This window comes from Mastigoproctus giganteus, chromosome 2, assembly GCF_048544385.1.
Source record: "Mastigoproctus giganteus isolate SK-2022 chromosome 2, ASM4854438v1, whole genome shotgun sequence".
NCBI classification, from domain to species: domain Eukaryota; kingdom Metazoa; phylum Arthropoda; class Arachnida; order Uropygi; family Thelyphonidae; genus Mastigoproctus; species Mastigoproctus giganteus.
This window is the reverse complement of record NC_143576.1, coordinates 37,323,571-37,340,627: the sequence shown is the minus strand read 5'-3', so window position 1 is coordinate 37,340,627 and position 17,057 is coordinate 37,323,571. Positions and strand designations below refer to the sequence as shown.

General features: G+C 38.8%; 1 protein-coding gene across 1 annotated transcript in view; it reads left to right on the top strand.

The window, feature by feature from the left end:
* LOC150089270 (spatacsin-like) overlaps positions 1-17,057 on the top strand; it is a 445,059-nt gene that overhangs the window by 95,649 nt on the left and 332,353 nt on the right. The window contains exon 5 of the mRNA XM_090389929.1: positions 14,337-14,474. Within this exon, the coding sequence (XP_090246055.1) occupies positions 14,337-14,474 (138 nt within the window). The remainder of the gene's footprint in view (positions 1-14,336; positions 14,475-17,057) is intronic.

Sequence of the window (17,057 nt, the reverse complement as noted above, 5' to 3'; positions counted from 1 at the left end):
TCAATATCATTTATAAATACAGAAAACAACAATGGACCCAACACTGAACCCTGAGGAACTCCACTAATAACATTAGTCCACGTTGAGCAGTGTCCATTGATTACCACTCTCTGTCTTCTGCCACTCAACCATCCCTTTATCCATAGCAGCAATTTGCCTCGAATGCCACACTTCTCCAATTTGTGCAGCAGTCTTCCATGCGCAACAGTATCAAAAGCCTTTCTAAGATCCAAATATATAATATCAAAGTTATTCCCTGCATCCAGTTCTTTTGTGACTACATCATAGTATCCAATCAAATTGGTCAGACAAGACCTGCCCTTAACCAAACCATGCTGTGTCTGAGCTATAACTGAATTCTTGTCCAGATGATCCTGCAGTGCTTCTTTAACCAGTGCCTCCATTAATTTTCCTGGAACCGAAGTTAAACTAACAGGTCTATAATTACTTGTGTCAGCCTTTGATCCTCCTTTGTGAATTGGGGTTACATTTGCACATCTCCAGTCCATGGGTACCTCCCCTGAGTCCAAAGAAGCTCTCATAATTATGGCTAGGGGTTTGCTTACTTCCTTTGCTGCCTCCTTTAATATAACTGGATAGATCCCATCCACCCCGGGTGCCTTTTTTATGTTTATCCTCAACAATTTCTCCTCCACTTTCCTCTCAGTTATTAGAAAATCATCTAGCTCACTGCCAATGTTTACTTCACCTACGACATTCCCCTTCCTGAATAACTCCTCATGTGTGAATGTAGATGCAAAATACTCGTTTAGATTGTTAGCCACCTGAGCTGGATCCTCAACTGTTGAACCATCAACATCCAGTGGACCAATCTGATTCATCCCTTTCCTTCTTGAGTTTAAATAGGTAAAGAACTCTTTTCTGTTTTTCTTTGCATCCTTTGCCAAGGATTTCTCATAATCTGCCTTTGCCTGCCTAATCTCCTTTGTGACTTGGTTACAGACCAACTTATATCTATCATAGGCTTCCACGTCACCCATTAATTTGTATGTATCCCATGCATTTTTCTTCTCTGCCATATGTCTCATTAGTTCATCTGACAACCATTTAGGCCTGAACCTTGAACAATATTTCTTGGTTGGTATGTAAAGCCTGGTAGCTTCCAAGATTAGTTCCTTGAATGCTTCCCATTTTGAATTTGCTGTTGGTAACATCATCAGTTGGTCCCACTGTATAGAATTTAAATACTGTCTCAGACCAGCATAGTCTCCTTTACGAAAGCAAAAACCCTTCCCTTTACCTCTGATGGTAGTTACCTCCTTGAGTAAATCCCACTTCAGCACACTGTGATCACTGCCACCCAGTGGTTCATTTATCTGCAGATTCCTAATGCATGAAGAATCACTACTGATAATCAGATCAAGAGTATTACTCCCTCTAGTTGCCTCCCGAACATGCTGATGTAGAAAACAATCATCCATTAAATCCACAAAAGCCTTGCTAGTGTGTGAGTGACCAACCCACAAATTCCAGTCAATATCTGGGAAATTAAAATCCCCCATTTTAAGACTCTCTGATTTACTGGCCCACTCTATTTCCCTGTACAGTATCTTATTATACTCATCAGAGTCATTAGGCCTATAGCACACTCCTACTCTCAATTTTGATTTACCTTTGCTTATGTCACACCAAACTGACTCAACACTGCACTGTCCAGCGATGTCAACTGGCTTCACTTCCTTGGATTTTATGTGTTTTTTAACTAATAGCATAACCCCTCCTCCCTTCCTATCCTGTCTATCCTTTCTGTAGACGTTGTACTCCCCAAATTCCAGTTCTGCATTCCTTATATCTGTGTGACACCACGTCTCTGATATCCCAACAATATCTGCCTTTGATGTTTTGAGTAATACCTCAAATTCATCAAATTTATTTACTAAACTCCTAGCATTAGTGTACACGCAAGTATACATGCACCTGTTTCTATTCTTAGCTACCCTAACACAACCCATGTGTTTACTTGTACCGCAGTGACTTCCAGCAGTCTCTGAAATATCCTGCATCTTGTTTTTCAGGCTTCTGCTCATTCCAATAGAAGCAGTGCAAGAATCTCTTTCACCTCTGCCCGTGGCTACTGTTAATCCATTAGTCTTTGTCTCCCCCCAAGCTAGCAGTTTTCCGACCCACCTAACACTGCCTCGATAGCATCAGCAAATATTCTTGCACCCTTTCTATTTAAGTGTATCCCATCCCTGTAGAAGCAATCTCTCCTGTTAACAAGTACAGTCCAGGCTGAAAAAAATTCTACCCCTTCAGCCTTGCACAATCTTTCCAGGGCCGAATTGATCGACAAGGCTCTCATCATATACTCCCTCCTATCGTGTCTGGGCAGAATTGCAGACACTTTCAAATTCAACCCTACTTCACGGCTTTTTTTCAACAGTGACCTGTACTTGTTAAGTAATTCAAATCTTTTCACATTTCCCTTGCCCTTTTCACATTTCCCTTCGTAGCCATATTTTTGTACGGTTAAAAAGAACTTGTCCACAATAAAGTCACTTTCTTCCATTAACACTCTCGAAAAAGTCTGTTTTACACTGCAAAACGGTAGATTTATCACTTTTGTAAGCATATCAATTTATAAATTTATTCAATTAATAAATCCACGGCGGGATTTTGTCAACCCTTTCCCCCAACCCACTGAGCGCTGTTTTGACCGGGAAAGATAATTTTAGCCATGCCCATGTTTTTTTATGGCGGAAAATGTTCACGGCGCTTTAAAATTCACATTTTTTTAGGTTTCATTTTATATTAAATCAGCGACTGCGAATACAGATACCGCGAATAGCGGGGGTTTACTCTATTAGTAATACGTATGCAGTAATATTATGCAGTAATACCTATTCCACTATGCAGTTTTATGTTATACCTTAGCTGTCAAATTCAAGATACACATTATTGTTATGCTATACCGTAAAGATTACAATGCTAAATAATTATATCCTTAGCTAAATACAAAAGATATATGCACAAAATGTGATTAAAACCTTCAAAAAACTTATTTATTATAATTAAACCGTACTATTCTTTTACGTTTCTGATTACGTTACACTATTCCAGTCAAACACCAAGACAATAGCGGTAAGAGTAGCAAGTTATAACCTACAAAGTCACTAGCTAAATTTAAAAAAATAAATAAATAAATAAGCTAATGAATGCTACTAAGCCTATTTAATATTTTTCTAAAACACAAACTGATATATTAACTAATCACAATATACAACAGATATATGCCCAAAAGGTGATTAAACCCTTCAAAATACTTATTTATCCCAATTTAAACACAATTATTCTTCTGAGCCTGAAAATGGTGTATGCTACTGAATTAAAAAATGCAAACTTCTTCTTCAAGTATTCCTAAAAAATGCTAAGCAAACTGATGATCTGAGGCAATCCTCACTTGTGAAGAATATCTGTTCTTGTTTCTCTCTCTCTCTCTCTCTCTCTCTCTCTCTCTCTCTCTCTCTCTCTCTCTCTCTCTCTCTCTCTCTCTCTCTCGCGCTTGCTCGCTCGGCTTCAGTAAAGCAGTTTGTGTGTTTTAATGTTATTATAATTCTTCAATCCATGTACTGAGGTCATGACACCTAAAATATGTGGAAAATGTGCAAATTATTTTAGCAACAGTCAATTCTTACACTTCCATTTTGAAAATTGAATACTGTGGCAAACTAAACTTGATTGTTTATAGTAATAGTGGCATGTGATGCAATGATGCAAGAAAGCAAGCGTATGAGCTTATGTAGCATCAGCCAGAAGAAAAAAAAAATTCATACAACCATTCCCTCTAAAAGTTTGTCCGTTCCTTCTTGAATTTATTTAAGAAGGAACATCTTACATTTGTAATTATCAGCTTCCATAATTACAGATGTAAGTTTGTTCCAGCAATCACCTGCTGGCTAAAGGCAAATTTCCACACATCTATGCTATAGCTATCTTTCCTCAATTACAATTTGAATTTATGCCCCCTTAACTTCGTAATCTGAGCAAGTGGAAGAATCCCATCAGAATTCAGCATGCTCAACCCATTCAAGGCTTTATACACCTCAATCAGATCACCTTTCAGGTGCTTAGTCTCCAGCTGCTGCAATTTGCAGAATTTAAGTCCCTCTTGGAAAGAGGACTCATTCGTTCCCCCTCACCAACCTTGTTGCCCTTCAATGTACACGCTCAAGCAAATCTACATCTTTCCTAAAATGAGGCTTCCAGACCTGTATGCAGTGCTCAAGGCGTGGCGGACCATTGCCTTATACAAAGGGATAATCACCTCCTTTTCCCTTCTAGCAAAATTCCTGTATATCATTGACAAAACCCCATGACCTACTCTGGCAGCCTGTCTTCAGTGCTCAGAAAACTTCATATCTGACTGCACATTTACCCCCAGGTCTCTTTCATTCTCCACTACCCTGAGTGTAACACCACATAGTTGGTACATTTCTCTGGGGTTAATGCTACCCATATGCAGTCCTTTACATTTTTCAATATTAAACTTCAGTTGCCATTTCTCAGCACATCTGCCCAAATATTCTAGATCCTGTTGCAGTAGCACACTGCCATTACTGTCATTAACAATCCTGCCAACCTTTGTATCATCTGCAAACTTCAACACTAAGCCTGATATACCTACAACAATATCATTGATAAATATACAAACCAACAGTGGGCCCAACACCAAACCTGTGGGACTCCACTAATAACATTAATCCATGAAGAGCAGCATCCATTGATTACCACTCTCTGTCTTCTCCCACTCAGTCCTTGAGGTTGTCACAGACATTCTCTCAGATATGCCAGACAAGCTGTACTTGCTACCTGGGAGTCTAAAATGCTGATGGAACTGATGTGTTAGCAGGCCGGCCACTAGTTAGTACCCAAACTGAACCAATTGGTAACTCTTTAGGAGGCTTCCAGATTAGTTAGTGTATAATCTTGCTACCTCTACTCTTCCAGACAGTGACTGGAGGGAGTCCGAGTAGTGTGTATGCGGGGGGGGGGGGGGCATTATCGAGGCCACATTATGGCAAAGATCTGGGTATATTCCTACCATGTGTACGCCATATCCAAAAATTTCATTACTTCATACATAAGGTATGTTCGTGTCAGACAGCACCTGGGATTTCTCCCATATCTGTGTGTGTTCGCTGTGTCGAGGACAGTACACTGTCAAGCTAGAGACTTCAAAGTGTGTGGGCCATGTCTGGCCAGTGTGATGTGTTGTGCCCATTGTTTGTCCAGCATATTGGCTGCCAAGCCCCTAGTGGGGCCCGATGTTGCCCATACCCCAGCACATGGAGGCTAGCCGGGTGTGTCCAGTATCACAACAAGTTGCTCTGGCAGGTCCTGCCACCTAGTTTCCTGGGATTTCAGTGGCTAGGACCTAAAAAAGAAAAAAAAAATTACGTGTTTGACATTAATACTTTATGGGATTGCTGTTAGGTAATCGCTGGTTGGGGTTGAACGCTAGAGAGATCTGTTAAAAGGCCTAATAAGTCGGACAAAATTTTGATGTTATTAAATTTAGACATGTGAGGGCTATATGCTAGATAAAAGATAATAGTGTTAGTTGTCATAGAGATTTACATGAAACTGGTAGAATTTACATGTTGATTAGAATTTGGCGGCATTGTTGAGGGGTGTACTCAGTCGGTTTAGTGAGAGAGGGGAGACTGAAGACTGGGGGAAAACATATAGAAGAATAGGGACAATAGAGTAGGCATTCCCAAAGAGGTCAGCGGAGACAAGCTCCATCAGGTGAAGTATGGGGGAGGCAGGTAGGGGAGGAGACAGAGACCTGTCTCTTCCCTCCCCTGCCTTGGAATGGAGTTTTTAAGGGAACTGGGTTAGAATACCCAGTTCAGTTTGCCAATGGTGTGTTGGCAGCAAAGCCGCAGTATGTCTTTGTCGTTGATGGTTGTCATGTCCATGTAGTGTCGAATCTGGTAAGAAGATCAAGCTGCCCATGCCGCTCTGGGGGTGGGATATGTCAGCTGGCAGCGGGAGCCCACCAGGCAAAGGGGTGGGACAGACACACATTTACTTCATTCATAATCTGCATTCTCACTCTACTTGCATTCTTCTTTTTTTTATTTATTACTTCTTTTCTTATTTTGTAATTTTTTTTCTTTTTCCAAGTTTTATATATATATATATATATATATTTTTTTTTTTTTTTCACTCACACTCATTCATCTTTTTCTCACACACCAGGGGGGGATGCAATGATGTGTAATGTAAATTTAAATACTAATTAAAACTAGGGTTAGTGTGTACTTAACTGTAGCATTTATGGTTTGTGTTCTTTTTCTAACACACTTACACTTTCATTCATTCTTCTAGCTCTCATTTCATTTATTCGACTCTTGTTTTCTGCACTGCACTCTCTGGGCACCTCAACTTACTGTTATTCTTCAGTTGTGCAGGCCCAGCCTCAAGTTTTTTTTTTTTTTTTTTTTTTGCAGCCCAGGGGAGAATGCAGTGATAGTATAGTGTTTATGTGGTTAGTAAATGTTTGTTAGTATATAGAAAGAATACAAAGTTATTTTTAACTTTGTATTCTTTCAGCCAATTACATTTGCTCTTCCACTCATTCCCATTCACTCTCTCTTTCCCTCATGCCAGCTCACTCTTTCTTTCACCAAAACTGACATTTATTCCCTTTTACCATAATATTCGTTGTATCTTTCATCCATTCATTCTTCTTTCATTCTACATTGCATCCCCTTGCTACCAGCTTACTAATATTTTTCAGCTGATCTGCTTCCCTGGCTGCCTGTACATCTCCCTCCCTTACATGGTTACTTATTTGGTGGTAGGCCCCAGGTTCCTACACATGGCAGGGGTAGTCCTGGGGAGTTTTGTCATGTCAGGTTTCTGTCAGAGCACAGAATACTGCTATTCTGACAGTTTTTAAGTTATCTCCTGGGCGTGGTGGGAAACTTGGGTAGTTTTAACTATTGATTATTGTTTAATTGCTGGGGGGCTGAATTGCCATTCTTTGGGTTGTTCTGTGCATTTTGAATATTTCTGTGTGAAAGATGTAAAGGCTTTATAATTTTCCTCTCCTTTTCTGGTGTTCTTTTCGGGGTGCACATAAACAGGTGTTCTTTTCTGGGCACACATATAGAATGTGCGCCCAGTCTTCACTCTCGCCACAGGTGCAGTTTGGGTCATCAGTCAGCCCTAAGGAGGCTAGTTTCTTCTTTAGGGAGCCATGACCTATCAACATAAATGTTGTAAAATGTCCAGGGGCATACCACTTAGGTGGCTTTGGTGACAGAAACTGTTTGGTAACCAGACCTCTGATTTCCTGCTCCCACTTTGTTTGCCTTAGCTCATGGAGCTTTGTAGCTATTCTTTTTTTCATCATTGAAGGTGTTGGTTGTATCAAGGGCTATCCCCAGAAATTCTGTGGGTATGCCCTTTTTAAATCTATAATATAAGCCTCTTTTGGCTACTTCCAGGTAAAGCGGGAGAGCTCTGGCCAGCAACTGTACCGCAGGTGTGCTTACTGTGCAACATGCTCTAGCAATAGTGAGTAGTATTGTCCTTTGTATCGATTCTAATTTATTCCTATTTCTTACTATGGCCGAGCGGGTGAACCACACACCAGCTCCATAGGTGATAACAGGTAGGAATATTGCACGGTATATGATTGCCAGGGTCTTTCTTTTGAGTCTCCAGTCTGCTCGACTGATCCTGGAAATCATACCTGTATAATTTCTCACTTTTTTCGCCAAGTAGATCAAATGGGGGTAAAAAGTTAATTTTGAATCAAAGACCACTCCAAGATATTTTAGTTCTATTACCATTTTTATAGTGGTTGTGTTAATTTTGATTTGTGGACATCTTCTTATGTCCAAATTGCCTTTTAGAAGTATTTGTTTGGTTTTTTTAGGCGATATTTTGAGCTTTTGCATTTGTGCCCACTCCTGCAGCTGCAAGAGGGCGGCATTTGATCTTTGTTCTACATTATTGTTCTACAACCACTCGTGTGTTACCTTTTACAAGGAAAATCATGTAATCTGCGAAGGCCAGGCTTTCCACGGGGCCCAGATCCAAGACCAGAAATTCATCCAGAACAATGTTCCAGAAGAAAGGGCCAAGGATTGCGGACAGCCTTTATTCACAGGGTATGTCAATTCCTGGAACCTTGTGCATACTGAGACACTTCTGTCTGTAAGGTAACTGTTTATTACCTTATAGTGGTTTTGTGGGGCATTTGCCTGGCGAAGTCTCCTAAGGACACTAAGCCACCAGAGTGAGTCAAATGCCCCAGCAAAGTCAATGGAGATTGCCAGTATATATTTCCCCTCTGTGTTTTTAACTGTTGTCAGTAGGTGGTGCATGGCATCCTCCGTAGAGTTGCCCTGCTTAAAACCATACTGATTTTGGAATGTAAACCTGCTTCTGTGTAATATTGGGCTAATATGTATACTATATATTAGTCTTTCATTTTCCTTAGTACAGGGAGTAGGACAATTGGTCTATATGATTTGGGATCAGTAGGGAGTTTTTCAGGGTTTTTGAGAATTAATCTTAACACTGCTTTTTTCCATATTTTTGGGAATATACTTTCTGTCATTCAGTTATTATATATAGTGCTATTTCTGCTAATTTTTTAATAATCTCAACTTCTAAGAGATCAAAACCTGGGCATTTATTGTTTTTGGTTTTAGATAGTGCTATTTCTAAGTCTTGTATAGTGAACAGAGGTTTAATATTGGTATTGTCATATTCAGTGTTTTCTTTTATAATGTCCAGCTGGGTGGGAGAAAGATCCCCAGTTTCAATTTGAATAATATTGCCTAGGTTGTTATTTACAGGGTTGGGGTTCAATCTGGTTTGACAGTTGTTTCTAAGACATCTCCTCTTGGCAGCTTGTTGGTCACTATTCTGTAGACAACTCCCCAAGGGTTATTGTTTCCAGTGGTTCCTACTAAGTGCCTTCAGCATTCCTTTTTCTTGTCCCTTATGAGGGCTGTATACTGATTCCTGAGTATAGTCAGTTCAGGGCACCACCACTACCAGGGGACTGCCTGCTTCTTCAGTTTTTTCCGTGGGATAGACAGGTCTGCTGTTTTTGTTAAAATGTTTGTCATAGTCAGTGCTTGCTTGTCCAGGCTACAGTTTCTTGATCTAGACCACTCATTTTCCTGTTTTTGCAGCTGAGCTGAGCTGCTGTATGTTCTTCAAAAATCTGCCAATTTGCCTTTTTGAGGTTATACCTTTTGATATCCAACAAGGAGTGTTGGGGTGTTTGTAATTGCCTGTTTAGTTTGAAGGTGATGGCTCTATGATCCGATGTGGTCCGGCTGGACACACCAGTCTGTAGTTTTATAAGCTATTAAATTGGTTGCAAGAGCAACATCAATGTCACTCTCCCCCATGGTACTGCTGAAAGTTGGGAGGTTATTCGGTTGGTTTAGCCTGAAAGTATCTGGCCATTTTGTGTGCCTGTTCTGTCTTTCGTACGTCTATGCCATAAGGCTGATCAGCAGTTGACATCAGCACACACACACTATGATATTTGCAGTAGGTAACATGTCTATGACTGCTTGTAGGTATTCAGTAGCTGGATTTATATCTTCACCTGGTCTAGAATATAGTGAAATAGTGTAAAACTGTTCTACAGCACTGGTGATATGGGCACACACACTGCCACTGAAGAGCAGAGGTGACCCACCTTTGTGACTGTAAGGTCAGTATTTTTAACTACTATTGCTATAGAAGGGATATCTGAGGTATATTCTATTATTTTATAGCCCCTTGGTTATTCTTGAACCATACCCATATGTGCATAGGGCTCTTGGAGTACCAAGATATCTATATTATTTTCTTCCAATTTGAGTTTGATCTGATCTCCAATTGAATGCTCAAAGAGCTTTCAATTGGAGTCTCTGGCAGTCTCTGGCAGTATGGTCATAATTATGACAGTTGACGCACTGCTGTACAGGAAAGAATTCCTGTCCAGCCAGCATAGACTCTTTGCTGTCCTTGTAGGTTTTCCAAATTCTGGGTGACACTTCCACAGTGACATTGAATTGTCCATTTCTTTTGTTTTTTTGTCCCTCTTTTTAGAAGAAATTGTTTGGCAAACTCATCCAGTTCCATTATATTGATAAAGTTTTTATTGTAGAAATCCAACATAAGATCTCTTTCCAGAGTTGTCTCCGGGATGTCAAATATAATAATGTTGGGGTTCCTGCCCCTTGGCTTTTCTGTTTGCAGTCCCAGTTTTACTACCTCTGGGTTGGTTTCAATCTTTTTAACATCCTCTTTATTTGTTACTTCAATTAAAACTCCATTATCTTTTATTTTTCTCATGTTGTTCACTTTTATTTCTTTCAAATGAGGTTTTAATTTTGTCATGACAGTATCCCTGACTGCTCACTGGATTTGTAGGTAGAGTCAGGCTTAGCCTTTAGAATGATTATGTTTGTTTCTTTTGCTTTTGGTATTTCCTTAATGTTATTGTTGGTTTGTTTCATTTGTGATGAATCTGCTTTGGTGGCCATTGCTACTTGGGTGTAAGTCAAAGTATTTATTTCTTTATAATTATTCTTCTCTTCAGTCACCATTTCTACTTTTGCTTTCAATACTTTGTTTTCTGTATTAAGTTCAATCAGTCTATATTCCAAAACAGACCAGCAGTTCACTCTCTGCAATCTTGTTGCAAATGTAATCCTATTTGTCTGTTTATAAAGAACTCTTCTAGGAACATTTTCATTTCTTTAATTTGTCTTATGGGATCCTCTATTTGATTTATAAGCTGAAATTTCCTCTCCTCCTCCTCCTCTGTTTTTATTACCAGGTAGAAAATACAGATCCTTTTGATCTGTATTTTCTACATGGTTTTTGCCTTTTCTAGACTGTTTTACACAAAGGTGGCAAGATTCTCAGTTTTCGTTTGTAATTTCTTCATTGTTTAGTACCTCTATCCCACAATCAGGAGGGGTCCTTCAAGTCAGGATCGCAATCGATATTTTTTGATTTTTCAGTTTTTTGGTCGTTTTGGTCTTTGCCAGTCATTTTGCTGTTATTATAACGTTCTTTATATCTCCAGGGGAGTAATTTAAGGTATATTTTATCGTCGTGGGCCTATTAAAACCCAAGATGTAACGTATTCCAGTTTTGAAGGGAAAACAGTCACACATAAAGAAAGGTGCTCTTATATTCAAGAATATGTTTAATCTAAGTGAAATTCACATTTACCCTCACAAATAACATGTATGCAGCTAATTTGACTGACAAATTTATCCCAATTTTTGGAATTTTGAGGCGTTACAGTATCGAAATCGGGAATAGTAGGATCGCTAATGCTGTAACAATCATACTGCGTGTAAACGCATTCAAAAAGCCAACAATAGCTAAAAATAACTATAACTAACAAGCTTGCCTGAATAATACTAGTTGTTTTTCATCTGGACACATGAAGAATCCAAGTTCTATGGTTTTTGAAGCCAGAAAATCCAAGAAATCTTCCCTGCCGCCGTCGGTCATTATACGCCATTTACATCATCCATTACTTCATACAGCATGTCTCCCCCACTTTTTCTTACTATGGAATACACCACGAATTGTCTAACTAATAGAGGAACCTTATCTACAAAAAGATCTAAACCTCCCAAACACTTTCTTGTTTATTCACAAATATACATGTTCTCAGTTCTAATCTCAACGATGTCCATTTCCACTTGCAGTCTGCCAAACCCCATATACTTTTTTCTGACAGAATCTCAGTTATCAGTTGATTCAACTACTGCTCATCTCAGATGCCCAAATTATTCGCTGTATGATTTGTTTCGCCTCAAAGGTGGTACTTGAGCATATGTCAATTCTGATATTCCCTGTCAGAGACTTGGAAATTTGGAATCTCCTCTCTTTGATCTTCTCTACCTTAACATCTCCCTACCTCATTGTGTCAAATTCATCTGTTGTCTCTACCATTCTCCCAACTCTACTAATCACTTGGAGCTCTTTGACTTCCTCTCTTTGCAACTTGACTTTCTCCAGTCCAACTTTCCTAACAATGAGGTAATTTTCGTTGGTAATTTTAATGTTCAAACTCCAGCTGGCTTCTGTTTTCTAGTCATTATTCAGTAGTAATGCAAAAGCCTCAAATGCTGAGGCTTTTGCATTACTAATGACCTTGCACAGATTGTTCATTTATCTATAAGAATAATGGACAATCCTAACCATACAGTAAACACGCTTGATCTTTTTCTCACAAACAACCCTTCTAAGTACACGGTCGAAGTGAGTAGTCATGGCAACAATTGTAAAGCAGTTATTAATCAGTCCAAACTAGATTTTGAATAGGCTAAGTGTAGAAAACATGGTTCTTGCCCTAATGCTGTAACATTTGCCCGTCTCTGCTCCCAACTCTCTCAAAACTAGATGGTTCTGTTGTCACTGCAGCCAAGGATAATGCTGACCTGCTAGCATCCCATTTTTCTTCCAACTCATGAATTTTAATGATCTTGGTAAAACACCTCCCACCATTCCCAACACTCTCCATTCAATACCTCTGGTGGTCTTCCGTTAAAAGGATGTCAGAAGGATTTCGATGAATCTTGATGCTAAGAAAACTCCAGGTCCTGATGGTATTTCTCCACTTGTTCTCAAAACCTGTGCTCCTGAACTTACTCCTGTTCTTTGCTGCCTTTTTTCACTTTCTTATTCCAAAGGTGTTTTTCCTTCTGCTTGGAAATTTGCTCATATCCAGCCAGTTGCTAAAAAAGGGTGACAAATTCCTCCCATCCAATTATCATCCCATTGCAATTACTTCTACTCTTTCTAAAGTAATGGAGAAATCAATTAACTGCAACTCTTAAACTACCTAGAAACCTTCCGTCTGATCAACGATCGCCAGTATGGATTCCATCAGTGTCGATCCACTGGTGATATTCTGGTACATTACCCATTTATGGACAAATTCAATGGAAAAGTTTTTTACTGCACTATATAAAATTAAATCTTCATACTTAGCTTCAATTTCTAAAAGAAACTTTCAGTTTTTCATTACTAATATCTATGTGACACCGTGTCTCTGATATCCCAACAATATCCACCTTTGATGTCTTGATCAGCACTTCAAATTCATCATTTACTATACTTCTAGTATTGGTGTACATGCAAGTATACATGCACCTATTCTTATTCTTAGTTACCCTAACACAGCCTATGTTATTTATTTGTTTATTCATGATGACTGCCATCAATCCCTGAAACCCCCAGCACCCCCTCACTCCAGGCTGCTGCTCATTCTAATAGAAGTAGTGGAAGGATCACCTTCACCTCTGCCTGCAGCTACTTTTAACCTTTTAGTCTCTGAATTCTGCCCCCCAAGCTAGCAGTTTTCTGACCCACCTAATTCTGCCTCGATAGCATCAGCAAACACTCCTGCACCCTTTTTATTTTAGTGTATCCCATCCACTTATTTTGGACTTAGTCATTGGCATTTCTGCTCTGAAGGTCATGGAGAATAAAACAATGGGAGAAGATTTTGTTTGGTAAATGAAGTACTTTAAATTTGCATGTGATTACAAGGTAGCCACCATTGGAAAAATGACATTATTATAAATGTTAGAAAGCACAAATTTCATCAATTGGCAGTGCATTATTTGAAATTTGAACTTTTTTGTGGACAACTTTCCATTACTTCTTTTTGATGTTAAGATGAAGAAATTTATATTTTGCAGCATCACCCTTCTTCTTTCATAATGACATTTATTAACCCAATATGGGTAAACTATTTGAGATTAACCCAATATGGTTAATCTCAAATGATATCATTCCCAGTAATGGTCATTAGATATAGTTAGTGGCTAAAGCAGTAGTTTATTCCAGCATATACCCAGACAAATTGATTTCAATCTGCTGCTAATCTATGTTGTCACCAACAGTGTTCCCACACAAGTATTCTTTAAATGCATCATAATTTAAACTTTCTTTTGTAGCTGAAATTGGCATAACCTGTTAGAGGACCCAGTATCATGGAAGTGAAGCAGTCAAAAAAAACTGTTTAAAATGCATGCTATTTAGTGTTATTTGCATACTGAGTAGAATAAATACTGTGCATTCTATCAGTGAGAGCAACAGCGAAACATTTGATCTTTTCATCAGTGATACAGCACCTCCATCATGATGTTCTGCTACTTCATTCTGTTATTGATTTTTGTCTGCATTATATATTTTAATTTTACTTATGTTTATCCCTCTTAAATTATTGTATTGTATTAAATTTTTACTTTTTGTATTGAAATATGCATATTTGATGATTTGTGGGTATAAGCCTTTACTAATATCTCTCTCTCTAGGTGAATTTAGAAAGGAAGAAATGTTCAGAATTGTCAGAATGGTCACAGTTTTCAAGACGTTTGCAATTCTGGGAAGATGCAGACAAAATTATGAAAGCCAACAATGTCAAACCAGAAACTGCTGCTGAATTTTTTAAAGTAAGAATGGCTTTATTTCAGAAAGAAAATAACTGTTTAATTTAAATCTCTGTGTGAACTGGTTTATAATGATGAGATGAATTAGTTATTATTCAACTACTAGCCAATTACTAATATAGAGATTTCTTTCACTATGTATTTTAGTCTGTATTACACTTCAACCTTATGCCTTCAATTTCTAATCAGCTTGTACAGCTGATTAGAAATTTAAAAAAAATAACAAGTATACAATAGAATCTCATTAATACAAAGTTCTAGGGGGACCTAAATTTTTTTGTAATAATTGGGGGGGGGCAGATTTTGGCTAGCATTTGTTGTGCATCATCTGTGGTGGCTATGGCCAAACTTATGGTTCTTATGTTTAATTTTACATTGGTGTTATATTGTAGAATTTTTAAGAAAGCTGTTGCTGCATTATTTTATACTTTGTATTCTATGTTATACTTGTTGATAACACTGGACAACAAATTGTGGGTCATATCTTGTTATGGACATGAAAGTAAGTTTATTTTATAGATTTTGGGGTGTTAAACACAGAGATGGTTCTTAAAATGGCAGATTGGATGTTGTTTTCGAAAAAGTAGTTTTTTATATTTATATATACAAGGTATTTTTTATTTATATGGCAGTAAGATGTAGTAGCTATGAACATACCTATATCAAACACGGGACCTTTTCGCCTTTTGCTTGTATTCAGTTTGAGGAGCATCCCTTTTCACCCTCCAACAATAATCGGCTAACACTTTGGTTCTTGCCATGGGTGCTGCAACTGTCTCATGCTGTTGGCTTGAATGACATGTTTGTAGTCCATGAATAGTATCTTAACGCATGCACTAATGGAAATACAACACTCATATGTCCCCAGACATCATAGAATTGAATGGTTTGATTCCATCTTGCTAATTGGGCTAGTGTGTTCTGGACTTGCCACAGGATTGGGTGGATTTTGGTACTATGCTTTGTAGTATGCTGCAGTTCTTCTATTACACTAAAAGAGTCTTTGAAAATGATTGGTATTGGTGTGAGCTATAATTGAACAATGGCCAGTTTTGTGACATGAAACTCATCATTATGCTGGTGAACAGTGCAGTAGGATTGTATGAGGAAACTTTGCCACATTGACAACTTTATGTTCCATTTTGGAGCCATTCATGAATATGCAAGTATAATATGTAAACTGCTTGGATAAAGAGCCTTAACAACCCCCGCTCCCATCGTTCTCGTAGAGGTGAAGATTGTGATCTTCCATTCCATTCCATTGGTTACATTCCATTCCATGGCGGAATCAGAGGTTTGTCAATACTGTCCATAAGTTTTTCCGGTATTGCCTAACTGAAGATACAATTCAGGAGTAAATCTTGTAGGAATAGCTCTCTTAAAGGATTTCTTATGTGTAGGTTTTGTCATCTGAGCTGGGCCCCGGGTGCCAAGTGATTGTAACCGTGCGATTTCTCTCTGCTTCCAGTGCGATTTCCAAAAGTGATTTACAGTTCTTTTACTTACCTGTCATAAGAAATCTATTTATTTCATAACCGATCTTGTTACAAAAGTACTTGTTCAGAGCAAGGAAGGCAAGCCACCTTTCTTTATTTCTCATAGTTTATTACTAACCCCTACTACTTCTCGCTTGGTCACACCAGGCACTGCTCCTGCCTCCAGGCCACTCCAGGCACTGCTCGTGGCGGAGCCGGAAACCTTTGCAGAAAAGTTAATCTGTCAATGGCTAAAAGTAGTAAAAATGGACTATACCAATACTGACTCTTGTGGGATCAATGCCCCAACACGTTCTAGAGAGCAGGAAGATCATAACCCTTCCTATGCTAAGAGACAAAAGAAGGATACAGACCAGAATATCTGGCCTCATTTCCTTATAATGCATTCCTTGACTGACCAGCCAGTCAGCAAGCTCTCTCCTTTTTTTTTTTTTTTTTGTGTGAACCCCAAACACGAGAGGTATTAGAACCTATAGTACTTAGTACCGTGCTAGGGTTGGAGGTTGAGAAGACAAAAGAAGATATTTGTTGACATTGGACTTGAACTTCTGTAGATTGTAGTTTTCAGGAAATACGTATGAAGGAAGGTTGTTCCAGAAAACAGCAGTTGAATGAATAAATGAGGAAGATGAAGAGTTGGTTCTGTGGGTTTGAAGTTGGACAGTAAATGGATGTTGGCTGGTGGCGGCACGTGTTCGGATTATTTTGAAAGAGAGAGTGGGAATTATATGAAGCCAATTCAAAAGAACAGTACCCACGGAAGTATCTGTAGAAAAGGCATGCAGCAGAAACGGTATATCTACGAGACAGCGAGTGGAGAGACTGTTAAGAGATGAATCATTAATTAACTTAACTGCCCTCTTCTGAATGGAATCAAGAAGCCTGAGAGAGGTTTTGAGGGCACCACCCCAGATGTGGGAACAATATTCCATGGCAGGGCGGATTTGCGATTTATACAGAGTGAGCAGCTGTTTGGAAGAAAAGTAACGCCGAGAGCGAAAGAGAAAACCAAGCTTTTTAGATGCAGAGGAAGCAATATTTGTAATGTGCTTGTGCCAAGAGAGAGAGATTAGAAGTCAGGGTAATCCCC